The sequence below is a fragment of the Suncus etruscus genome, chromosome 3 (assembly GCF_024139225.1).
Source record: "Suncus etruscus isolate mSunEtr1 chromosome 3, mSunEtr1.pri.cur, whole genome shotgun sequence".
Classification (NCBI taxonomy): domain Eukaryota; kingdom Metazoa; phylum Chordata; class Mammalia; order Eulipotyphla; family Soricidae; genus Suncus; species Suncus etruscus.
In genome coordinates, this window is record NC_064850.1 from 66616141 (window position 1) to 66641924 (window position 25784).

The following is a 25784-nucleotide window of genomic DNA, read 5'->3' on the forward strand; positions in this document are numbered from 1 at the left end:
TGTCACATGTGACCCTTTACCCCCTAGCAAGCTTGTCTTCTACTCCAGGTCAGTGCAAACACAAAAGGTTCTACTACATTTACTCAGTTTTGGGGGGGAAGGGAGCACAATGAGCAGTACTCAGGGCTTACTCTTGGCTCTATGCTCAGGGATCAGTCTTAGAAGGCTTGGGGAACAGGGGTTCAGAACCATATGTAGTGCCAGAGATAGAAACAAGTGAGACTCATGCAAGGCAAGTGCCCACCCGCTGTACTATTATCTGGTTCCAGTTATTTGATTTTTGTTGTTGTTGTTGTTATTTTTAGCCACACCCAGCACTGCTCAGGGATTACTGAGCTCTGTACTCAAGAATCACTACTGGTAGTGCTCAAGGGACTGACCAACCATATGGGATGTCGGGGATCAAACCTGGATCAGCTTTGTGCAAGGTAAAAAGCCTCCCCACCGTGCTATCGCTCTGGCCCTGCTACTCGTTTTTTTTTTTTCAAAGCTACTCGTTTTTAATATTGACAATCATTTTAAATGGTGCCACAGTCCTGAGGGACAGGGAATAAGATAAACATCAGGTAAGCGCCAAGTTCAAAGAAAAAAGATCAGTCATTAGTAGGTTTTAAAACCAGGCTGTTTATTGGTACTTCCACACCCACATTCACACTCACCCACACACCCACACAGCCACACAGCCACACACACACACACACGCACACACACACACACACAAATACACATACACGCGCACACACACACAAACTCCCAATGCACTGAGCCTGCACAGTACTAGGAAGGGGCCTGACAGGATACAAGAGGGTTGGTGTGGGCTTGGGTCATGGGGGATGATCCAAGTAAAAACAAAACAAAATCCAACCAAAGACCGGCTGAGGCAAAGGCTATGCCTAACCCGCCTTCCACACTCATGCGTGCAGGTGTCTCCACCAGCCCCTGCAACACTTCCTGAGAGGCTCAAGGGGCCCCGGGCCCCTTGCTGCTGCCACTGATGTGACCACATGACACAGGACCACTGTGGAGGGAAAGCTGGGGCAAAATCTCCCCTGAGTTGGCCCTTTCAGCTTCCCAAAAGAATCTGAGATTCTTGTCCTGACACCATCCATCTTAGGAATTTGGGATTTCTCCATGTCCTTGCCCCTGTGACTCAAGAACTAAGGACCCCACGACCTAGAGACTGAGGTACTTTCTCTCCCTCCTGTCTGCTCAGAAACTCCACCAGACCAGGCCAGGGAAGGGCAGAATGAGAAGAGGGTCATGACTGCCTTGCCTGTGCCCAGGGCAGAGCCCACTCTTCCCACCTGATGGGCCTCTCTCCACCAAATAGCCCTCAAAGGCTGAAGGCACTGACCACTCCTGCTGGGCAGGATGCTCTGAACTCTGTCCCACTTACCAGCCCAGCTCAGAACTGGGATGGTTTGACCCTGGCTACCAATAGCTCGTTCTCTCACAGGAAAGCTTTCCCATGCCATGCTCCAGACACACTGCCTGAACTTAGCTGGGATCAGTGGCATCAGTTCAGCCTGAACAAGGTCCCTGAAATGGTCTTAGCCAGCTTGTGTAAACAGGGAGGAAATGGGATCACTTGGGAATGATATGTCTGCCAAAGCAGAACCCGGTCCTTGCACCCCAGCAGCTACTAACAGAATTCTTGGGTCCACAAGCCCCAAACAACCATGGCCAGAGATGGGACAAGCTGAACTGGGGCCACTGGAACCACTGTCATGGGCACTGGGGTTTCTGTGCCTGGACACTTTGCCCTGAAGGCAAAGACACCCACCCCTCCCCGGGAATCAACTAAGTTGAATAAGGTCTATTCTTCTAGGGCAGGATCTTGAGAGAGTGCTGGGGACAGACAAAGGCTGTATCCCTACTGAGGAGACATGTCCAGGGCCTCCCACAGGCCATCTGCTCACCTCCGGTATACTGACATCCTACACCTGTCTCTGGGCCTGAGGGTTCCCGTCCTTTCTTACCTTAGGCCGACAGCCCTGGGGTCATTTCTCTCAGGGCATGTGTGGAATTCAGTTTAAGCCAGTATCTGGCCCTGGCACCTCAGCCACCCTCCTGCCCAGCCTCACCACCTGGAGGGAGACCCGGCCTCCTCTGGCCCCCCTCCCCAGTCCTGCAGAGATGAGTGGAGAGAGGCTAAGTCAGAGGTGACCAAACCAGGCACCACGCCTTCTGGAAGAGCCGGGATGTGGCCAGGGAGGGCCCAGCAGGCCACACACCCTGGCAAGGTAGAGTTGGAAGTTGCCCTTTTGGGGAAGGGCGGTCCCAGCCCTTGGCATGATGTCCTGGTCTCTGGTGAAAGTCACAGTCCAGACCAGGCAGGATCCAGAGAGGGAGGGAGGGAGGGTCACACCTGCCCTGGGGTTCCCTCCTCTCCTGGCCCCTGAATCCCAAATTGGATAACTGGGGGCCTCGGGCCAGGAGCCCCCACCAAGTCCACGGGAAACTTACAAAGCACACATGGTGGGGCTCAGGGTAGTGGGAAGCCAAGGGGGGCGAGTATATGCGGAGATCCGGGACTACTGGACAGTCACCACGGAGACTGGGGGCGGCAGGAGAAAGGGACCGAGCGGGAGGGTGCGGCCAGCAGCGCCAGGAGGAGGCCGCTGGGCCGGGGGGCTGTGGCTAGTCGCGGAAGGCAGAGAGCATGTGTCCGTAGAGATAGTGGGAGTGAGCTGAGAGAGACAGAGAGAGAGAGACAGGGACAGACAGAGGCGTGGGGCCGTGAGGGGCCAGGCTGAGTCCCAGGCCGAGGGAGGCAGAGGCCATGCAAAGCGGCCCGGCCAAGCAAGAGCGAGCGGGGCGGGCAGGGCGAGCTGGGCAGAGGAGGGCGAGGGACAGCGGGTGCGCGGGTGCATGGGGAGGCCGGGCAGTCCCGGGCAGGCCCGGGCCGGCCACTTACCCCAGCCACGGGCACACCCCGTGAGCCCCGGGGTGCGGGTGGGAGGCGGGGTCAGCAGGAGTAGGTCCGGACCGTGGAGGGCTCCAGTCTCTGCGGCCCCGCCGTCCCGGCTGGGGGGTCACAGACGGCGGGTTAGTGCGCGCACACGCTCCGGCCCGTTAGTGCAGCGCAGCATCGTCCCGCTGGCGGCCCCCAAGCCCGCACTTACCTTCCGGCAGCAGCTTCTTGGGCGCGGGCGGCAGAGACCCGAGCGGGGCCACGCGGAAGCCGGCGGGCAGGGTCTCGGCCGAGGCGCTGAGCAGGCCGCCGTGCTGCTCCCGCGGCCTGAAGCGTTTCCTCCAGGAGGGCGCTCTGCGGAACACCTTGTCCTCCCCCTGCACCGGGGACATGCAAAGGCCCAGGGCCATGTTGGAAGGGCCACCCCCAATTCCTGCCTCGGGTAGGGGGAAGGCTATTTATAGGGGAACCATCCCGAGCCTTGGGAGAGAAGGGGGCAAAAGTCACAGGGTGGATGTGCAAAGAATGCTGTGGACATCTGGGCATCCCCTTGGCCGGTCTCATGTGTGGACAGTGGACAGTCCCTCTATCCCTGCACCATCCTGGAAGCCACTGACTCAGCGAGCCTGCACAAGTCCAGTGGGACCTGAACCCCCGCGTCCGACTCAGCTGCGCCTGACTGTCCAGTGAAGGAGGGCCAGGTAGAGGGAGGCCCCCTCCAAGGACTTAACAGCGCCATCTGCCAGCTACGGGTCCAGGCAGCGACCTCCATCAAAGGATACCAGAGATGTCCACAGGATGTCCTTGCAGACCTCCCAGATCCCTGGAGCCCACAGCCCCTTGCTTGATATCTGTAAGGAAACTCCCGCCATTCTGAGTTTGGGGACTCTGGGAACAGGGCGCCATTTCTGGGCTTGTAGTAGGGACCAGTGGGTTCACTCCCAGTGCCAGTTGAAGTACCAGCCGGGACATTTGCAGTCTCCTGATGAGGTCACCATCCAAAGGGGCCATGCCTTCCCTCCTGCTCCCTTCTAGGCGCTGGGCTCCATGGGACAGATACACTGATTCCTCTTGTACCAATCCGTGTACCCCAGTCCCCAAAAGGTGTAGGGCAACCCAGCAGATTTTTGGCATTTAGGGCAAGATGAGGAGTAGAGACCAGTACCCTGCACAAACAACCAGTCTGGATTAGCAGAACTATTTTCTGCAGCTCTTCTCACCAGCCCAGGAGGAATCTAGTTCCCCTATCCCTCAGCCCTGAGGGGCGTCCCCCCTCCTAGAATGTCAGTGCTCCCCTGTCCCTTGAGAGGTGTTTTTCCTGCCAGTCCCCTCCTTTCCCCCTGAGGTCCTTGTCTCCACAGAGTAGAAGTGGGTTGAAGTTTGAGAGGGAAAACAGAGCAGCACTGGCCAAGGGAAGCACTGAGAGAGATGGCAGAGTGTCGTGGCTGACATCTGGATGGACAGACCAACGACAGATGAAGGCTCCCACTACCTCTGCTGCCATGCCTAGTCCTGGAACTAGCTTCTATTTCATTTAATTGAGGTGGAGTTGGGGGCCACATCTGTGTGCTCAGGTTTTATTCCTGGCTCTGTGCTCAGGGATCACTTATGGTGGGGCTTGGCAAACATATAGTATCAAACCCGAGCTAGCCACAAGCAAGGTAAGTGCGCCCCACACTGTACTATTGCTCCAGCCTCAACTTCTACTTTAGAGCTTCCTCCTAGGACCAATGACACTTCGCTGCTTCAGCTACCCCACAGAGCTGCCAACTAAAATATCTCAAAATCGGGGCCGGTGAGGTGGCGCTAGAGGTGAGGTGTCTGCCTTACAAGCACTAGCCAAGGAAGGATCCCCCGGTGTCCCATACGGTCCCCCCAAGCCAGGGGCAATTTCTGAGCATTTAGCCAGGAGTAACCCCTGAGCATCAAACGGGTGTGCCCCCCCCCAAAAAAAAAAAAACCTCAAAATCTCCCCTGCCCAAATGTCTGAAGTTGAAGGGGCAAGTGTGGTTCCTCAGGGCTCCAGACCCTAAGGGAAGATAACAGAACTAGTGACATGTGGTCCCACCATGCTCATAATAGCAGCTGGGTTATTCCCTGGGGACCAGGGCCCTGTCTGTAAGAGGGTTCTCGAGTTCTGCCATGGTGCCTGTCACCCACCCAAACAGTAGACTGGCCAGAGTGGCACTCAGAGAATATGTGTGTGGGGACCCAAGGGTTCAAGAGTTTTCTGGTGAGAACGTGTCACCCAGATCTGTGTGAGCTGCTTTTGAAGGGATCATAAGCAAAACAAAGACCCTGCTGGATGGGGCGTGAAGAAAATGAAGATCCTCCACAAGAGGAGCCAGAGTGCAGGAGGGCTGGCACTTTGGGGAAATAAATTGCCTTCTCCAGAGTGGGTCCTATCCACTAAGGCCAACTCTCATTCTAAAAGAGGGGTTTATCCCCCAAATCCCAGCCAGGTATGAGTTTCATGATCAGCAGGGGATACTAGTGAACTTCCTGTCCCCAGTCCAGGGGGTCAGAATGTTAATGCTTCTGAGGCACAGGCCGGAGTACAGAGAATGGACAGCTGCACAAAAAGGGGATCAGAGACAGTCATTGATTGTTTCGATGACTGATGAAGGAGAAGCTAAAAATAAACAGTCTGGGTTCTTTTTTAACTTGGTGGGAGCCAAGGCTATAAAGGTAGACCTAAGAGGCAAGGGCAGGCCAGGGTGAAGAGAGGAAGGGAAGGAGCAGGAGGAAAAAGAGGCACCCAGGTGGAAGCTGCGTCCTCTGGATTGGGGAAGTGCAAGCAGGCAGGCCTAAGAGCCTCACATACTCCATCCAGCCAGGGCTCTAGAGAGAACCCGGACAGCTCAAAGGAGGTGTGCACTGATGGAGGAGTTGAGCCAAGGATACTTCCTTGTACAAAGACAGACAGAGGGATCAGGTGAGGCAGCCAGATGCTAGCAACTTAAGCCTCAGTGCTACTGGGACTGACTGCAGCAGGACCCTTAGCAAACAAGCATCCTTCTCTGATGTGCAGAGGATGGAGAGTGAGTGGGGTAGGGCTGAGGGGAGAGGGGGACTCTGTGCTAAGAGCACCCCCAGAAGGAAGATCCAAAGAGCATCCATGGGGCTGGAGAGATAGCTTAGTGGTAGCATTTGCCTTGCAAACCCGGTTTGATTCCTGTCATCCCATATGGTCCCCTAACCTGCCAGGGGGCGATTTTTGAATACAGAGCCAGGAGTAACCCCTGAGCACTGCTGGGTGTGGCCCCAAACCAATCAACCAATAAATAAATAAATAAAGTTAAAAATAAAAGAGCAGCCTTTAAGGGGAACCTCTTAGGTGGGGAGAGGAACAGGTGGAAGATGCTGTAGGGAGACCCTGTGGCTGTGTAAGGAAGGTATCCCAGAGGCCCAGACCCCAGGATCCTCACCTGAACACTAGCATCAGTTCAGCCCTTCTGCCTCTCCTGTCTTAAAGGGCACCATATTCACCACAAGTCCAGGAAAAGCAAAACTAATAGACTTTAGTCCAACCAACCACAAACTTCCGAGTTTCTAAATCACAACCCCACACTCACATCATCCAACTTCCGGTCAGTGCCCAAGGCCAGCAGGTTGTTGAATTCTCTCTCCATCACCTGGCGTGCCTGGAGTGGGAGGGAGGGGGTAGAGAGAAAGAGTGTGTGACAGAGAGGAGAGAGAGAGAGAGAGAGAGAGAGAGAGAGAGAGAGAGAGAGAGAGGGGTGAGGGCTATGTAGTTAATGAACCTCACATCTACAGGGCCTGGGCAGAGCTAGGCAGAGTTGGACAGAACTGGGCAGAGTCAGGCTTCTCCAGGCTCAACCCTATAGCCCCAAGCTGCTACTTTAAGCAAACCTCAGTTGTGTTCCTCAAAGTGAAATGGAAACCTCAGGATTCTTTCACATGGAATAAACTAGAAAGGGGCCTAGGAAATGAGACACTCAGAGAAGGCAGGGTGAGAGTCTGTCCAAAGGAAAAATCAGGTCTGCTCACCTGCCTTTTGGAGGGTAAATACGTGCTAACCATCGTAATAAGAATTAAATTTACTTCAGGCCAGAGTGACAGCATAGCATATGGGGCATATGCCTTCCTTGCACAGGGTAGAGCTGGGTTCAATCCCTGGTATCTCACATGGTCCCCTGGGTTCATCAGGAATGATTCCTGAGTACAAAGAGTAAGCCCTGAGTATGGCTGGGTGAGGCCCCAAAACAAACAAAAAATATTAATTTACTTAAAAGAAGCATATTTTTAAGGTTCTGTATATAAAATTTAATCTAGAAAGACTGGTGAGTCACAGACATGGTGGCCCTTGGGACATGGGCACAGGAAAGTTTTCTCAAACCCTGTAGGAGTTTAACTCTTTAGAATTTTTGAGAAAGACTAGAAACAATTGTTCAAAATTGTTCAAAACTGCCACCATGGGTCCGGAGAGATAGCACAGCGGTAGGGTGTTCACCTTGCAAGCAACTGATCCAGGATGAACAGTGGTTCGAATCCCAGCATCCCATATGGTCCCAGAGCCTACTAGGAGCGATTTCTGAGTGCACAGCCAAGAGTACCCTGAGCACTGCTGAGTGTGACCCAGAAAAGCAACAGAAAAACAAAACAAAACCAAAAACCTACCACAGACGATTTTTAATCCTTTTTTTGGGGTGGGGGTTGGTTTTTGGGTCACACCTGGCAGTGTTCAGGGGTTACTCCTGGCTCTGTGCTCAGAAATCGCTCCTGGCAGGCATGGGCGACCTTATGGGATGCCAGGATTTGAACCACCATGGGTCCTGGGTCGGCTGCTTGCAAGGCAAACACCCTACCGCTGTGCTATCTCTCCGGCCCCAATTTGTAATCTTTTGTTTTGTTTTGGGGCCACATCCAGTGGCTTTCAGCGGTAATTTCTGGCTCTGTGCCCAGAAATTATTTCTGGCAGACTCAGAAAAACATACAGGATGCTGATTGAACCTGGGTCAGATCAACCACTTTCAAGGCAACTAACTACCTGCTATGCTAGCACTCCAGTCCCTGTAGACTTTTTTTAATGAGGGATCCCATCAAAGGAACAAATAACACTTACCCTAAGAGCACAGCTAAATTGCACATGCTGAAAATCAAACAGGTTAGAACGCAGTTCACAGATGCCTGTTTACCCATTGACTCACTAGCCACAAAGACTGAATGAATTTAGAGACGGAAGACAAGTGACTGAACCAAACAAGCCAATTTCTGAATGAAAACGTTCCGTGAGGATGGTCTGGGTCAGGATTGCAAACCTCATTTTTTTAGATCACAAGGAAGAAGCATCTTTGTCATGTCTGGCTCTGCTCCTCTGGCCCCTGAAACATGATGATGACATTTCGAAGCTTCAAGAACAGCTCATAGGGCTGTAACTGTGGACAGAGGAAGTTGGACGTGGGCACATCTAGATAAATTCATCTAGTAGCAGGAACTTAGAGCTCTCATTCAAGGAGGGGGAAATCTGTGCCATCCCTCTGGGGTGAGGGGCTCTGGGCAGAGAGCTGAGGCCCCAGGTGCTGCCACTACCCACAGAAGGCCTACCACCCAGAACTACAGACAACACAGCCCTCCCCTCATCTAAGCCAAAACCACATGTTCTCCCAGAATAGCTCTGGTGGCTGAATTTCAAGAAACCTGACAGCTGCAAACAATCCAGACAACACTAAAGTGATCAGGCCTCAGAGGCATCTATATGAGGAAAGGCTAAAAGAATTAGAGACAAAGGCCTGGGCGCAGAGGTAACACAACAGTTTATGAAATCACGAAGGTGCAAACCCGGCAGATTGACATCCTCCCCAGAGCTGTAAAATGACAACCAGGCAGCTCCTAGGCACAGGGGGGACCTGATAGGCACTTTGAAGGCAAATGAAATCAGGAAGTATTTACACAGCAGGTAGAACTGTGAGTCTATTATCCACAGGAAGTAAGAAAGGCCAAACCCAAAAATAGGTCCAAGGGAATTTAGATATGCGTTTGGATGACAGCTCGATAATCATTAGGAACTGAAGTTCAAGGAGACATTTCGTCTTTTGAGCTGTTGATGGCGAAGGACCTGGCTTTGATGACTCTGGGCTGGATTATTTCATTTCTTTTGCTTTCCTCAGCTTGGGAGGCCTGGGAGCAGCTTTCTAAGAAGCTGGAGAAAACGCGAGCCTGTGCACACTGGTCTCTGAGGAGCCTGGGGCTTCTTTTCTATAGAGATTCAGGTGAGACATGTAGTGGAGAAAAAAGGGAGGCACAGAGCCCTATTGCAAAGAGGAGGTCCAGAGGAGATGGGTTTCTCTGAGAGGTGTGGGGAGCACTGAGACATTCTAACCTCTACTACAATGTTCCACTTGGGGGAGACCACAGATACTCCTTGCTTAACGACCTACCTACTTATGACCATCTCTTCACCGTTATTTTATATTATTTTATTTTAAATATCCTTTTTCCATCTTGTACACTCTACAGTACAGTAGAGTAGTGGTTTTTGGTGCTTTAATGTACCTACTTTACTAACTTTATGTTCTGTAATACATTGCAGTACTGTGTGTAAATTACACAACCTATGCAAATTAAAACAAATGGAAGTTTTCGGTTTGATCTTTCTCGTTACTTTACTTATTCAGAAGACTGTATTGTCAAGTACTATGCATATACTGCACTAGTATACAGTACATGCAGTTCCTCACTTAACGACCAATTCGCTTAATGACCAAGTGGTTGAAACTGAACTTGGTCGTTAAGCGAGGAGTATCTGTATTATTCCTTAGCACATTTGGTCAGGCACAGAGGGCACTGGAGAAGTTGCCTTTGGAGCAGGCTCCAGGAAGCCCTCCAGAATGCCTCATGCCTGTAGAGAGGAGAGAAGGTAGTGGAGATGATGCCAAGGATGCCCACCTGAGTGTTCTGTGTGGGGATCTGAAGGACCAGAGCCAGCGTGTTGTGGTCAAAGTTCTCGTCCAGGGCCAGCAGGGCTCCATGCACTCCACTCTCGTGCAGGTTCCCCGCATAATCCCGGAGCCCGATGGACTGTACCCAGTGGACCACCTGATCATTGGTCCAGACCAGCACATCTGCAGGGCAGAGCAAGCAAGAAGGCAGAAGTGGGGTGAAGGCCTCTTAGGGAACACACCGAGCTCCACACGCCCAGCATGCCTATCCAGTGTGCCCTGACTCCCTACTCTCCTTGTCTTCATTCTTCTTCCTGATCTGGCACCTGAGCTCCTGGAATGCCCCAAACACGCTCCTCACTCACTGTCCCATCCAGGTCTGGAATCCCCTCCTTGCCCCCAGCTGCAATGGCTCTCTGATTCTTTCCACTCAGAAGTCTTGCTCAGCCTTGCTCAGATTGGCCGCATTCTCTATTCCCGTGCCTTATCCCCTAGGCAGCCACAGTTTGGCGGCAAAAGTGGGGTCAGCACTGGTGGAGGGGTGGGTCAACACTGAGAGGCCCCTTCTTTCTTCTCCACTATGTGGCAGTGTCCTCTGAGAATGGCTCAGCCTGATCCCCAGATGGGTCTGTTTCTGCACCCTCAGCTTTGGAGCTGCCCCGAATGTAACTGGGGGTCCTAACTGGCTCAGGCCACTACCATACCTTCCCAGAAAGCTCTGCTGCACCCCAAAAACTTACCCTTGATCTCATGCTGGCTTTCCTCCCGCCTCTTCTCCAGCTCTTTCCGGTCGTAATTCAGCCTCTTCAGACACATTATGCCGTACTGAAGACTGGCTCTGTGGGCACAAGGGTTGCCTGAGCCACACCCACAGTCCCAGATCCCACAGGGCTGCACCCTATCATTCCTGGCTGCTTCTTTCTGTCTACTCATGTCCTTCCTCAAGGAGCTGACAGGTGAGGTGGCGGAGATCTTAGAAAGGAAATATTGTAGAAGCAGTAAAGGAAAATGCAAACTCAGCTCCTCCTAGTCTCTCCATTCATTCAGACCTGACAAATGTCCACTCTGAGAGTGACTCTTTCCTGTCTGAGCCCCTGCATGCCTCCCTCTGACCCTGAATCCCACCTGCCTCCTGGCCCTTGCACAGCAACTCCCTCTGCCCAAAATCCATCTCTCTAGGTGGCTGTATGGTTCACAACCTGACCCCCCCCCACAAAGCCTGAATGTCACTGTCTGGCCACCCTGACAGTCCATGCCCCAACCCTACAGCTCACACCCTGGCCCAGTGTTTTCTAGAATTTTTCAGCTCAACATGCTTGAATACCAGCATTTCCCAACCAGTCCTTTTTCTGACTTGGTGGCTCTCAGGGTATTACAGGAAGATATTCCAGATGAAAATAAAATGAATGGAACAAGTAAAGGGGATCAAAGGAAGGTAACAAATCAGAAGGTGGCCAAGGTCAGAAAGAGACTGAGAGGGACTAAGAGTGATGTTTCCTGTCTGGACCTCACACTCCACACAGGCAGTGGACTCTGCTCTATTCTCTGATGACTCCAAACTAGAGACACCAAGTGCACAGCACTGCACATGAATTGGTGAGGAAGGGGCAGGACTGTGTTCAACATGTGTTGTATGCACTTAGTTACTGACAACCAGGACAGGCCAAGAACCATTTCGGGGATGGATCTGAAGAGACACCAGTGGTTGTCAGCGCACGCACAATTTAATACAAGCAGTACCTGCAGACACCAACCACGAGTGTGGAAACCAAGATAGAGTCCCCACCTACCAAGATGTGACCCCCAGGGCAGGGTCCCCACATGTCAGGAGGGAGAACCCCAGGGCAGGGTCATCACCAACCAGAATATGACCCTCAATCTCCCCATCTTCACCCTGAGTGGGCACTGATCACAGGCCTGGGGCAGGGCTCTAGCTTAGCATGAACTCTATGTCTCTTTCACTTAGCCTCTCTGGGTTTGCTTGTCTCTAAAGTGCAAAAATAGAAATTTCCCTCCTCCTGTTTATAACTCCATGATCAATATTATTTCATGAGATTAACTTAGTCAGCCAGGTGCTGGGGAAGTAGCTCAAAGTTGCTGGAGCTCATGACTTGCTTTTTGAGTTGTTTTATTTTGTTTTGTTTTGTTGGGGGAAAGGCATATCAGTCAGTGCTCAGAGCTTATTCCTGGATCTACACTCAGGAATCCTTCCTGGTGGTGCTCAGGGATATGGGATGCTGAGGACTGAACCCAGTTTGGCCATATGCAAGGCAAATGCCCTCCTGCTATACTATTTCTTTGGCCCTAAAGAGCTCAAGACTTGCATGCAAAAGAACCCAAGTTTGATCCCCAGATCTATGACTCATTCCCTAGGTCTGTTGTGTGTGGTCCCAGTTGGCCCTAGCTCCAGAAAGCCCACTTACTGCATCAAGTTCTAAACCATCAGCCCAGGAGAAACAGTTGGGAATGGCCCTAGACACCATAGCACTGTTGATGAGCACCACCCCCCCCCCATTTTACAGACTGTTCTTCCTTGCTCCCTTCAGTTCCACTCAAGCAGCCCCTCTACCAAGAATAGTCCCATGCAGCTCAGAAATTCAGTTTGAGAACCCTCTTTTGAGTACAAATGTCCACTCACCAACAGGTCAAACCCAAGCCACATGCTAACTCAAAGGTCAGCTTGGCTTTCAGTCCATTGTCTAGACATTAAAAGTTGTCTGATAACAAAGTGTATGCAAAAGTCTGGTCCCTCTAAGTTTGAAAGCTGACTCTTTCCAGCTGGGTAGACTGCATATGAAGCTGGACTCCCACCTTGCCCACTGGGCCATAAGGAACAGGACAGCCCCCCTCAGCACTTGTGCCACTCTGCAGGATGGGCCTGCCATGTCTGAGGCACTGCTTATTGAGCGGGAGACTGCAGGACAGAACATAGGAGCCAGGAAAGGGCGGCTTCCTGATGGCTCAGCTCTGGGACCCACTGCTCTTTTACTGAACTTTCTTCCTGTTTTCATTTCTTTTTTTTTTTTTTTTTTTTTTTGGTTTTTGGTTTTTGGGTCACACCCGGCAGTGCTCAGGGGTTATTCCTGGCTCCAGGCTCAGAAATTGCTCCTGGCAGGCACGGGGGACCATATGGGACGCCGGGATTCGAACCGATGACCTCCTGCATGAAAGGCAAATGCCCTACCTCCATGCTATCTCTCCGGCCCCCTGTTTTCATTTCATTCATTCATCAGGTTGTGGAGGTCTGGGACACACCCAACTGTGTTCAGGGTCTCTTCTGACTCTATGCTCAGGAATGACTCCTGTGTGGTGCTAGGAATTCAACTAGGCATGCAGGTCCCCTTCCTTAACCCCTGCATTATCTCACTGGCCACTGTAAACATGTTTTTAAGTAGTTTTTTTTTTTTTCATTGTTTTCTTGGGTCAAACCCAATGGTGATCAGGGCTTACTTCTGGCTTGCACTTAAGGATCATTCCCAATGGGCTTGAGAGACCCTGTGGGGTGTTGGGATTAAATTTAGGTTCAAAAATAAACAAACAAACAAAAAAAAAACACCTGGGCCAGCCACATGCAAGGCAAGTGCTCTACCCACTGTACTACCTTTCAAGACCTTATAAACATGTTTGTTTGTTTTTTTAAGGCCCTTGCTTCTACAAAAATATGATTTAAAAGGGGCTGGAAGGATGGCATGGAGGTAAAGCATTTGCCTTGCATGCAGAAGGACAAGGACGGTGGTTCAAATCCCAGCATCCCATATGGTCCCCCGAGCCTGCCAGGAGCAATTTCTGAGCATAGAGCCAGGAGTAACCCCTGAGCGCTGACGGGTGTAACCCAAAAAACAAAAACAAACAAAAATGATGAAAGGGTTATTTTGGGGACTTGGGGTTTTTTTTGTTTTGTTTTTGGGTCATACCCGGCAGCGCTCAGAGGCTACTCCTGGCTCTATGCTCAGAAATCGCCCCCAGCAGGCTCAGGGGACCGTATGGGATGTCAGGATTCGAACCATTGTCCTTCTGCATGAAAAGGCAATCGCCCTACTGTTGTGCTATCTCTCCGGCCTCTGATTAAAGTTATTTTTAAGGACATAAAATAATGGTTTGGGGAACATTCTGTGAAATAAACAGCTGTAGATAAGTTGAGAGGAGGCAAAGCTGATGTTTCTAGAAACTCCAGATTCAGACCTGAATCAGGAAGCACAGTACAGTGGGAGACCCTTGTGGGGCCTGGATAGAGAGTCCAGGAATATCCTTCAGTGAGAAAGGAAGAGTCAGGAACAGGTTCCCTCCCTAGTCCTATCAATCACCAAGGAGGGGACAGGTGCAGGGCCCAGCAGCCTTTTGACAGGGCACAAAAGAGCTCCTCACCCCATGCCTAGGGAGAGTTCCCACTGGGACAAGAGTGCTGTGTATGGTGGCACCAGAGGTGGGCCCAACCACCCCGCTGCATATCTCCTCTCTCACCCCAGAAAGCAGAGACAACTTCGAGTCCTGCAGACTTAGTTTTCAAGGGCCTGAGTCTGACAGACCTCACAGGGCTTTCTGAGAGAACACTGAGAAGCCAGATTCAAACAGCTGCCCTGGCTTCAGAAGATTCCTACAGAGGGGATGCAGGACTATAGAACCCCTCAAACCTGCAGGCGTGGGGTCTGAGCAGAGTTTCGGAGCCTGTTACTGGCAGGGAAAGGGACCAGAACATCTTTCCTTTTCCTCTCCTCAAGAAAGGAACAACTCACCTAAGTATGGAGCCTGAGTTCAGCTTCTCAAACACAGAACCAAGAAGGCCGGGACAAAGTTCTTAAATGCAGATTGGGGCAGAAAACCAGGGGGGTGAAGCAAAAGTAAAGTGACTTTAAGTGTCTTAAGGATTCGTGGTAAGACATGGACTCAGGGCCCAATTCCTGCATGGAGGAAGCAGTGACCACCCGAAGGTCACAGAGCAGACAGATGCTCCAGTGACAGGGTAGGGACCTGTGCAGAGGGGCTCACCGGTGGAAGCTGTCCACCATCTTCAGGTGGACTCGGAGGTCCTTCTTGGTGAGGTGATCCAGCATGCGTGCGTCTACCAGGCACTCCATGAAGTAGCTGCGGTACTGGGGGAGCCCCAGGCTGGGCAGCCACTCGTTGCCAATCCACTCGTGGTTCATGTCCCCGTAGGCCAGGGTCTGGGGACAACATGGAGGAGACTATTAGGGGAGGCAGATGGAGGGTAACTCTGCACCATTGTGGCTTCTTCCCACGATCAGAAGGAGGTGGGAGCCTCAAGGAAAATTTCAAGATCCTGAAATGACCTGAATCCACTTACACATCAGTTATCTACACTAATGAACAGAAGCAATGACCCAGGTGGCTGCTAACAAGAAACCTTGCCTGTGGGCCCTGGAATGTAAGTGTGGTTGTGTGGCCAACAGCCTGCTGATCTGAGCCAGGGCACAGCTGCCCCGTGCCTACCTGCCGGATGGGCAAGGACACCAGTCTTTCTTGGCAGCTAGCCCCATGCAGGCATATAGAGTCATGGATTGGTCAAAGAAAGTCGAAATAGAGTGGGGTGGTCTGGAACCACATCAGGCCCTCTGTGCCCTACTCTAGAGTATACATGGAGGCTGTTTCCTGCCCCTCATTTCCTTGCTTTAAAATTTTTGTTCATTTATTTATGAACCATATCTGGTGGTGCTCAGGATTTACTCCTGGCTCTCCACTCAGGAATCACTCCCAGTGGGACATGGGGAACCATATGAGATCCCCAGATTAAATCTGGGTAAGATGCATGCAAGGCAAATTTGCATTCAAGGCAAATAGATTCCCTACCCACTGTACCATCCCTTGTAAAAAAAAATTTTTTTTTTGTTTTTTGGGCCACAACCAGCAGTGCTCAGAAATTATTCCTGGCATGCTCAGAGAACCATATGGAATCAAAAGATTCAACCTGGGTCATCCATGTATAAGACAAATATCCTGCCTGCTGTACTATCACTCTGACCCCAACATTCCTAAAATGTTTTTAACTGTGTTCATTCTCACCAGTGTATATTTCTCTATACAACTTTATTCGTATTTTTTAGGATTAAAAATTAAAATTAAATCCTATAAATAAGCCTGAGGACATGGCTTATGTGGCAGAGCAAATGTCTTACATGGCCCTGGGTGCCATGCCTGACACCATGTGAAATGCTCTAGCCCCTCCAGTACTATGGGTGTGGGGGGCCTGGTGGCTGCCCGAGCACTAGACATCAAGCACCTCTGGATACAGCCTCAACAATAATGAAACAAAAAGAAAAAGAAAAAAGTTCTCTGACTGAAGAGATGTGATTTTTCACTCCACGTTATATCTCTAGGATTCCTATACTTCCTCTGCTGTCAGGGCTAAGGGAGTTTGGTATTTTTCTGGGGTTCCCCTGTCCCATCAACAGTGGTGCCTGTGCCTCATTTGCTTCACAGGCTTTTCCCCATCTCTTGCTTGCGACCATGTGTACTTCTCTAGCCAGAGGGCCTCATCAAGGAGGAATAAATATTTGCTCACTAAACAAATAACCCAAAGACCTTTACTTTAGGCTCTCCCTGACAGGAGTCAGGAGAGGGGAGAAAAATCTCATTATCTCTGAAAACAGCCAAGCTGAGAAGGCATCTGAGTGCAGAATACCCCAGTGTTCCCACCTACCAACCCAAAACCAGAACAAGTGGGCAGTTGGGGGCTTCAGCAGAAGGAGAGGAGTAGCATCTACACACTCCAGGTGAAGGGAGACTAAACAAACATCGATTCGAGAATTATGCAGGGAGAGAATCTGCCAGACAATCTAGTTGTGCACTCTAAGAGCTACTTCCAAGCAGGGAGGGTCTTACCTGAGCCCAGCTGCCCTCCTCACTGTCCTAGCAGGAACAAGTGCAGCGTGTTGGAGGAAACACACAGTCATGGATGCATCAGCCCCTCCCCAAACAGGACCCCTGGCCAGAGGAAGTCTGGTCCTGGGAAAGCTTGTTGAGATGGTGAGGAAACAAGGAAAGACCAGGGCCTGTGTCTACATTTGAGGAGCCAAAGTGTTAGCGGCAAAACTGCACTTTCTGCTCCAGGCCAGAGGCTGGATGCTGCCAAGCATGTCTGGACCTTTAATAAGGAGCCAGCCCCAGGGAAGGAGCCCAGGGCTTCTGCCCTCAGCTCAACTGCTCCTATGCTTGGCTATTCTCTGCTATAGTGCCCCTAGGGTCAAGGGGAGCTGGTCACACCAGGAATGAGCTTGCAGGCTCACACTTACCGTCTTCAAGCAGCTATCAGGGTATATGCTCAGCTTGGATGAGACTCCACAGCCCACACTAGCCTCCCACACATTCCCATGTCAAGGACTCACGTCCAACTCACTGTTTTAGCAGACGTTGCCAGAGTTTCCATCTCTTCATGGGTGACCCAGACGTTTCCAGAAGACTAAGGACAGAGGGAAACCTAGCTGGACCTAGAAGTAGGTCTCCAGGATTCCCATCATTCTAGGATCCCAAGTACAAGGACAAAACTCGATTCCCAAGTCCTTCAACAAGCCTGGCACTGCCCAGTTCTGAGTGGCCCTCTTGGATCACTGCAGTCACACTGCTTAGCTGAGTGCCACAGGGAATATGCCTACCCTCCTCCTACATTTCTGAGATAAATGGGGTAGCTCTGAAATGAATGGCTGCTCAGTCACAGAGGAGGCAATAATGAAAGATCCGCTATCATCAGCCCCAGGGAGTGATGGAGTTATTAGGGGCCAGAAGAGAACACTCAAGTGTGTCTGTTCCCAATTCACTGCTCACCCTACTCCTCCTGGACCTGGCAACAGAGAACCCCAGAAGTCCTGACTCTGCCCAAAGTGCTGGGATTATGGGCAACTCAGGATGAGGAAGTGGAGTTAGGGCACGTGAAAGGCAGGACTCCATTCTGGAAATTCATCCCCCTCCTAGAGACATGCAAAAGGGGAGCCCAAGCCGAGACCCAATGCTTCCCTCTTCCCACAGGCCAGAAGAGACTTTGCAGATCCCAGTGTGGGGAGGAGACTCACGGTCCTAGAGGTGGGTGGTGCAGATGGGCTGGTCAGAGACACCATCTCCTGGATGGCCAGTCTCAGCTTGAGCCTGTGTAGGGCATTGCTGATGCCGATCTCACGCTGGATCTCTGTGTCCGACAGTGCCGACATGATGGCACCGCTCTTGACATTGGCCCGGCAGGCCGCCACATACCAGGCAGGCATGCCCACCCAGAGCTATAGACACAGCACAAGAGGGCAATCAGGTCCTGCCCCAAGAGCTGTGCCTCAGATCTTGACAAAGAAAAGGTCTTAGAGAACTTGGAGAATGGGAGACCACCGTTATCAAAGGTCTCTTTTCCATGTTGCTCAGGAAGATGGAGGATTTTTCTTGACTTGCTGCAGGAAGCTCCCACAGGAAACCCAAAGTGCTCAGTGAGAATTCGCTTCCTGCGGCCACTTGTAGTGGCCGGGGAGGCATCCCTAAGGCACTGAGGAGTGTGTTTGTGGAGTAGGGAGTTCTAAGTCTGGGGACACTGCCCTGCCCCTCAGTCCCTCATTTTCCATCATCCTCCCCACAACCTCTGAATGGAGTACTTGAACCAGGCTCACCTCAAGCCAAGAGACCACCGTGGGGCCATCCCACTGGGCAAAGGGCGTCCCTTTCCTGCGGGCATCTTCAAGCAGCTGGTGCCTTAGAGTGGGAAACACAACAGACTCCTTAGTCCTTCCAAATCTCAAACAATGCTCAATCCGGGGATCATGGCTGTGACCCCAGACCCCAGCTCTCATACCTGGTCCACATGACACCTTTGCTCTGTGTCTGCCATGAGTCAACACCATGACAGAAGAAATACCTCTGTGCCCAGAGCACAGGTCTCCTTGGTTCCTCTCTTGGGGTGCCCCACCTTCACCCCCTCAGACTAATCCTATAGTACCCTTCAAGTTCCAGCTGAGCCACCTGAGTGCAGAAGAGCCTTGCCAGCTCTGGGTGCCCAGGTTCAGTCTCACACTGCCAGGAGAAGCTAACAGAGACCGGCCTGAGACTTACTTCTTCTTCAGCCTCCGGTCCTTCTCTGCTTGGGTCCCCAGCTTGGCAGGCACGAGGGGCTCCTGCAGGCTGAGCTCGGAGTCTGTAAGCAGAACTAGACAGACAGAAAGACAGACATACACATCAGCCAGGCCTTCAGTTGCTGCTCACTTGGCAGTAGCACAACTGGGTGCACCCATGGGGGTACCAGTGTGGGACTACCCCAGGGTGTATGATGGGACTCCTTAATATTTCTGGAGCCTCTGTTCCACCTTTCTGCTCCGGTGGTCCAGGAGTGAGACCCCTGTAAAGAGATTCAAATTCCATCTGAGCACCCCAACCCTAGACAATTACTTTCCAGCCAAGAGCCCAATGCTTCCCAACTATAAAGGCAGAAAAGCCAAAGCAGAATGAGGGTCTTCTTAAAACTTAAGTGCAGAGGAAATCCAGAGGAAACAGACCCAGTTGGGCAGGAAGAATGTTTCTGCATCTCTTTCTTGGGGTGCATATGTGCACAAACCACAAAGGGCCTACAGCCAGAGCAATAAAAACAGTGGGTAGGACATTTGTCTTGCATGTGGCTGAACCAGGTATGATCCCTGGCACTCTATATGGTCCCCTGAGCTTGCCAGGCATGATCCCTGAGCACAGTAAGCCCTGAGCACCACCAGGTATAGACCCCAAAACAGAACATGCAAGACTTAGCCCCTTCCATGAAGGAGCTCTGAGTAGGGCCAAGCCCACTGGGGCTCACAGGTGGCAGAACCCAGAACCCCCCAAGTGCATTTAAGAGTCACGGGGCCGGAGAGATAGCATGGAGGTAAGGCGTTTGCCTTTCATGCAGGAGGTCATCAGTTCGAATCCCGGCGTCCCATATGGTCCCCTGTGCCTGCCAGGAGCAATTTCTGAGCGTGAAGCCAGGAATAACCCCTGAGCACTGCCGGGTGTGACCCAAAAACCAAAAAAAAAAAAAAAAAAGAGTCACACCCCGGGGCTGAGAGGTCAGTCAGTCTCACACGTTGACTCAGGGCCCAGATGTATGTGGTGTGATGGCCTCGGCAGACAGCAGGAGGTTTCATGCACTGCACCACTTTTACATGCAGGACCCCTCCCAGTTCCACAATGCCCTGTACCCCAAGAGGACAGGAACTGCACCCCGTGCTCCAGCTCCAGCTGAGACACCCTGAGCAGCAGCACCCTCCATGTCTCCTTCAGCTCAGTCACACCTCCCCCAAGGGCAAGTATGATAAAGTATTTGGATTCAAGGGCATGTTAACCATGCTGCATGACATGATTTGACATAATACAGCATGATGTCATGCTGCATGACATCATTTGTTAACTGCTCCCAGGCTCCTGACTGCCCCAGGGCCTGGGGAACCTCTGCACTTCTTGGGAGGGGGTTCACAGCCCCAAAGAGCTGGCTCAGCCTTGCCCCCCACCACCCCCTCTCTGCCCCCTGCAGAACAGATGTAGGTGCAGGGGGCCCTCGCTCAATTGCACAAGCCTACCTTCCTCGGCCTCCCCTCACATACTAACTCTCATAGGCTGGAGCTGACACAGGGAAGACCTTCCTGCCCTGCAGCCTGCCTGGATTCCCCGTTCCTATGGTTCCCATCCACTGTCCTTTCCTAAAGATACTCAGTTCCTTGAATGAATGCTCTTTTGCCCCCACAAAGAAGCTGTCTTCAATCCTGACCCTCTATGAGCCCATATGAATTAATGACCAGCCAGCAGAAGAGAAAGGCCAGGGGTGGGCAGAGGTGGTGACAGACAGACAGGAGAAGGAGACCATCCCTCTACTACCCAGATCTACCATGTACCTTCCCTGACCCAGCAAGCCCAGAACTCGGCCTCAAAACAGAGCAGGTTCCAGGACTAGCTACATCAGCACTTACTTGGTTCTAAGGCCTAAGAAGCTGACACCACTTTGAGGGCCAGAGTCCTGTACATGACTGAAGTTCTAATAACTGACCCCGTAAGGCTGAAGAGACAGTATAGTTGGGAGGGCACTTGCCATGCATATGGTCAATGAGGGTTCAATCCCTGGCATTCTATATGGTTTCCCAAGCCCACAAGGAGTAGCTCTTGACTGCAGAGGTAAGAGTAATCCACAAAACAAAAATTAAAATTAAAAAGTGCCACTTGATAAGCATCATGGAGGTATAGCCAGCCCTTCAATCCCAGAGCACTCCCTGTAGCTTGAAGGCTACAGGGGATTGAGCACCCAGAAAACTTCCCTGAGAGATGGATAGTGACCTGTCCTACTTGGGATCCCTCTGAGCAGCCATGCATGACAGCCCCTGAGGGAAGAGGCAGACCTTGGCCCGTGGATCCATCGCGGCTCAACTGGATGAGTCGGCCCTTGTCCTTCTTCCCAAATAGGCGACCGATGGATGACTTGATGCCCTTGCGCCTGGCACCCTTGTGCAGGGAGTCCTGGCTGCTGCTGCTGCTGCTGGGGTTGCTCCCTTGATCCTCCAGCATGCTGACAGCCACCGAGGGCCAGAGAAGAGAGAGATGTAAGTGTCAAGGAGAGGCAGACAGGTAGTGAGGCAGACGATGGGTGAGCAGAGCAGAGCCCAACGGGACAATGGATCCTCCAATCCTAATGGGGTTTCCAAGTCAAGAGAGACCTGCCATGTGTGAGACTGGTAAGAGCACTCTTTGTGAGGCCCCTAGGAGAGATGGGGCACTTCACTGACCTCTTGCCTTCTTCCTGGCTCAGGGCTGGGTGGCCAAGCTTCTCTAGCCGCAGCGTCCTGGGTGAGGAAGGAGGGGAAGTCTCACATTTTATGGTGGCTTTATCCTCTCGGTTCTCTTCCCGAGACACTGGTGACTGAACAGACAGTGGAGCCGTCAGGGGGTAGAGGGGAGACAGGGAGTCTGCCCACCCAGCCCACATGAGGCAGAGGAGTCTGGGGAGGGGCCTGAGGGCCTCTCTGAGATCAGACTCGGGCTCAGGGGCTCGAGGATTGAGGTGGGGGCCCATGGTCAGGACCTAGAAGGTTGAATCCAGGGTCACTGGGGAGCACTCACCAGCAGCTTCCTCCTGTGCTTCCGTAAGTCACTGGGCTGGAAAAGAGAGTGAGGGGTGAGCTGGACTCCACTCCAGACGCCCGCAAGTCACCCTAGGGGAGCCCAGGTCCTAGGATGAGATGACAGGGTTCAGCATCTCAGACAGGCCTGGAGAGATAATAGCACAGAAAAAAAAAACCAAAAAACTGGCCTGGAGGCCCGGTGAGATAGCTCAGCGGTAAGGCATTTGCCTAGCAAGTGGCCGACCCAGGACCAACAATGGTTTGAATCCCGGCATTCCATATGGTCTCCCGTGCCTGCCAGGGGTGATTTCTGAGCGCAAAGCCAGGAGTAACCCCTGAGCATGGCCGGGTGTGACCCAAAAAAAACAAAAAACAAAAAAAAAAGTTGGCCTGGAAAGACAAATCAGGGAATCTTCTAGAAGAGAGGAAGCACTGTGGACCAGGGTGAGTTTATGAAGCAGCTGCACTGGCCCAGGATGAGGAAGGCAAGAAGGACACCACCCATGCCTCTGCCAGCCCCATAAGCTTGTGATGGTGCTCAGCAGCCCACAGACTTCAGGGGAAGTGCCTGAGTCCCTCATAACTCAGCCAAGTCCCCAGTGTAAACTAGAAGTGACTGACTCTCACCAGAGTCATGACCCCCATGCGGTCCAGGTCCTGGGCAGCACTTCGAGAGGTGAGCTTCGGGGTGGAGCGACCGCTGAGGGCTGGGGACGTGCTGGCCAGGGACAGGGCAGTCAGGGAGGTGGGGATGGAGGCACGCTTGCGCAGCTGCGTCAGGTTGAGGGCCTCCATGCTGCCGCTTGTCACCCGCGTCTCAATCTCCTCCGCACGGAGCTCCGTAGACTCCTTCTCCTCCTGGATCATTCTGGAAGGCAGACAAAACCAGGCTCACAGTGAGCCATGAGAAGGGCAGATACACCTTAAGCCTGGAAGAAGCTGCGCCCAGGAAGCCCCAGTCTCCAGTGCTGTGGGTGCATACCAAGCTCACCAGGGCTTCCATCTCCTTAGACTCACAAATATTCCCTGCCCAGGGTGCCCCAGTTAGCAAAGCAGTGGCTGGGGAATGAGGCAATTCTGAGAGTAGAAGTAACTGTCTAGAGGAGGAATTTGGGGCCCCAGCAGTTACAGCAATGCCAGCTGGAGTAGGCATTTGACTCCTTGCCCTTGGCTCCCCAAAATACATCAGGTCCGGTGTGTTGAGTCGGTTGTTCCCAAACACAAAATTTTACTAAAGTTGAGTCCTGACAGAGTTCTGTCCATTCCATGAGGAAACAGTATGAGGAAACAGTATGTGTGTGCGCATTCAGGGAGCACTCATGTATGTGAATATTGTGTCCACTATAAATAGGGTATAAATGTGTGAGTGTACGTGTGTCTAAATGTGAAAGTACAGGTGTGTATGAATATGTATATATGCATGCATGAATATTGTCAGAGTGTGTAACTATTTTATTTGGGGGGGTTACATCTGGTAGCGCTCAGGGGCTACTCCTGGCTCTGTGCCCAGAAATCACTCCTGGCAGGCTTGGAGGACCATCTGGGATGCCAGGATTTGAACCACCGTCCATCCTGGATTGGCTGCTTGCAAGGCAAATGCCCTGCCGCTGTGCTCTCTCTCCTGCCCCAAAGAGTGTGTGTAACTATCATGAGAGAAAGTATATGAGCATGCATGAGGGTTTTATGTGAGTGTATGTGAGTGTATGTGAGGGACTATGTGTCTAAGTGTGCAAGATAGTGTTGTGTGTGAGTGTGCATAAGATACTATTAACTAAAAAAAAAAAAAAGATACTATCACACTCACACAGGCCCATGAGGAAATACTGAGTCCCCAGAAACGCCCTTGTCTTTGGCCTGAGCTCTCTCCCATTATAGTGACTAAAAAGCCTTCTTGTACTGCACCTTTTGAGACAGCAGAGGTCTGCTGTGTGGTAGGTTATAGTAATCATCTTCAATGTTTTATGATCACTAATGAAAATCAAAAAGAGGGGAGCCACTGAGCCCAGTGCCTCTCTAGCAGTGTGTAGTCAGGGTACCCTCTAGCTGAAGCCCCTTGTGCTGGGGATCCCCTTGTATTGTTAGGAGCATGGGGAAAGCTTGGCCCAGACACTGAGTTCAATGCATGGATTCTTTTTTTTTTTTTTTTTTTTTTTTGGTTTTTGGGCCACACCCGTTTGACACTCAGGGGTTACTCCTGGCTATGTGCTCAGAAATCGCCCCTGGCTTGGGGGGACCATATGGGACGCCAGGGGATCGAACCGCGGTCCGTTCCTTGGTAGCGCTTACAAGGCAGACACCTTATCTCCAGCGCCACCTTCCCGGCCCCTAATGCATGGATTCTTAGCTCTGCTCCTGACTGTATGGCCTTGGCCAACTCAAAACCTTTCTTATTTCTTGTCTGGAAAAAAAAAATCTGCTGCTTTTCTGGGAGCCCATGGCCAAAACTGATGCCAGCAGAGCTGTAGCTCACACTCCTAAGTGACTATGCGGGGTGTAGTTCAGCTGCAGAAGCTCAGGTTGTGCCATAAACAGCCCTGGGGAAGACTAAAGCCCTGGAAGCCAATCTAAGGCCCTTCCCCTGAGTCTTGTGAGAATCTGGCCTGATTCCCCACACCAGATCCCTAGACTTTGCTGCTCTAAGAGACAAGAAATACCTGTGGAATCTTTGTTGTCACACAAAAACACACATGGTGCCACACATGGGTGCCCTAGCCATCGAGCTCCTTCTCCCCGCCACACCAACCTTATCTCCTCATTGATGGCATCAAGCTGCTCCTGCAGCATCATGGCCAGGGTCTGGGCATCCGAGTGGCCGCCAGGAGAGACTGCATCCACAGAGCCCACAAGACCCCCTGGCTCATCCTCATCCACATCGGAGATCTCTGGGTCACTGTCAAAGGCAGGGGTGGCAGTCGAGGCCAGCACCCCAGGCAGTGAAGAGGACTCCCAATCCTTAGCAAAGAAGGGCACAGGAGCAGAAAGAAAACTCAGCAGGGAACCAGGATCAGGGAGGGGTCTTCCACCCACCTTAATACCCCATTTCAAGCAGCTTGTTAGAATGCAAATCATCAGGCCCCATTTGCATTCTAACCAAGAATTCAGGCCGATTTGGTTGCATGTTTAGGAAGCTAAGGAGTGGCCAGAGGTAGTGCAACAGGTTGAGCACAGGCTTTGCCCGGGTTCAAGCTCCAGCCCCATCTGGTCCCCCAAAATAAAGAGCGGAGAATAGCCCTACACACAGTGTGGCCTGGGAAAAAAACAACAACAAATCTGCACATCTAAGGAATATTACTCTAAGTCCAGACACTAAGTAGCAGTAAGGCTAGAAGATTCCAGAGAAGAACAGCCTGGTTTGAGATCCCATTCTCCCACTCCTGTCTTACTGGGAAAGACTTTCAGCCTCTCTGTGTCCCACTCCTTCTTCCACAAACCAGGATGGAATCACAAACCACAAACTGCCCAAGGGGACGGGGAGAAATGAGAAACAAGACAGACTGCCCTTGGAGAAGTGTTGTACACTAAGCAGGACTGCAGGAGGGCCCTAAATCCATGGGCAGACAGGGTGGTCAGATTGGCAAGAAGGCCAAGCTAGCAGAGCTGCCTGAGTCCCCAAGTTTGGGGACGGGGCCCATCCTGAGAGGTGGGGCTCCTCACATATCTCTTGGGTGAACAAAAGCCCAGAGGAAAAGAATGCACAGAAGTGGGCTGGGGGAGCCAAATGGAGGAGCAGGGGAACAAGAGGCTGAGGCAGGGAAGAGGGGTGCTCTATCCCCCCACAATCCCACAAGTCCCCCAGGCTTTGTTATGGGCAGCTACTGTCCTCTGGAAATAGGAGGGAAGGGTCAAAGGGAGAAAAGGGAGGAGAGGCACAAACTCATACTCCTTTCAGACTAGGAACAAAGGGCTCCTCCT

At 51.8% G+C, this 25784-nt stretch overlaps 1 protein-coding gene across 3 annotated transcripts in view; it reads right to left on the minus strand.

The window, feature by feature from the left end:
• Positions 1–1870: 1870 nt before the first annotated feature.
• PPFIA4 (PTPRF interacting protein alpha 4) overlaps positions 1871–25784 on the minus strand; it is a 47256-nt gene continuing 23342 nt past the window's right edge. For 2 of the 3 annotated variants that reach the window (XR_007493847.1, XR_007493846.1), the window contains 17 exons: positions 24616–24824; positions 22500–22740; positions 21871–21906; positions 21537–21670; positions 21153–21319; positions 18853–18946; positions 18414–18495; positions 17838–18038; positions 17168–17230; positions 16654–16680; positions 14803–14978; positions 10557–10654; positions 9824–9999; positions 6490–6558; positions 3126–3291; positions 2918–3027; positions 1871–2690 (listed from right to left, as the gene is read on the minus strand). Coding sequence is in view for 1 of the 3 variants with exons in the window: in XM_049770618.1 (XP_049626575.1) it covers positions 2641–2690; positions 3126–3291; positions 6490–6558; positions 9824–9999; positions 10557–10654; positions 14803–14978; positions 16654–16680; positions 17168–17230; positions 17838–18038; positions 18414–18495; positions 18853–18946; positions 21153–21319; positions 21537–21670; positions 21871–21906; positions 22500–22740; positions 24616–24824 (1989 nt within the window). In the remaining 2 variants the exon portion in view is untranslated. The remainder of the gene's footprint in view (positions 2691–2917; positions 3028–3125; positions 3292–6489; positions 6559–9823; positions 10000–10556; positions 10655–14802; positions 14979–16653; positions 16681–17167; positions 17231–17837; positions 18039–18413; positions 18496–18852; positions 18947–21152; positions 21320–21536; positions 21671–21870; positions 21907–22499; positions 22741–24615; positions 24825–25784) is intronic. The other variant, XM_049770618.1, reaches the window with a different exon arrangement.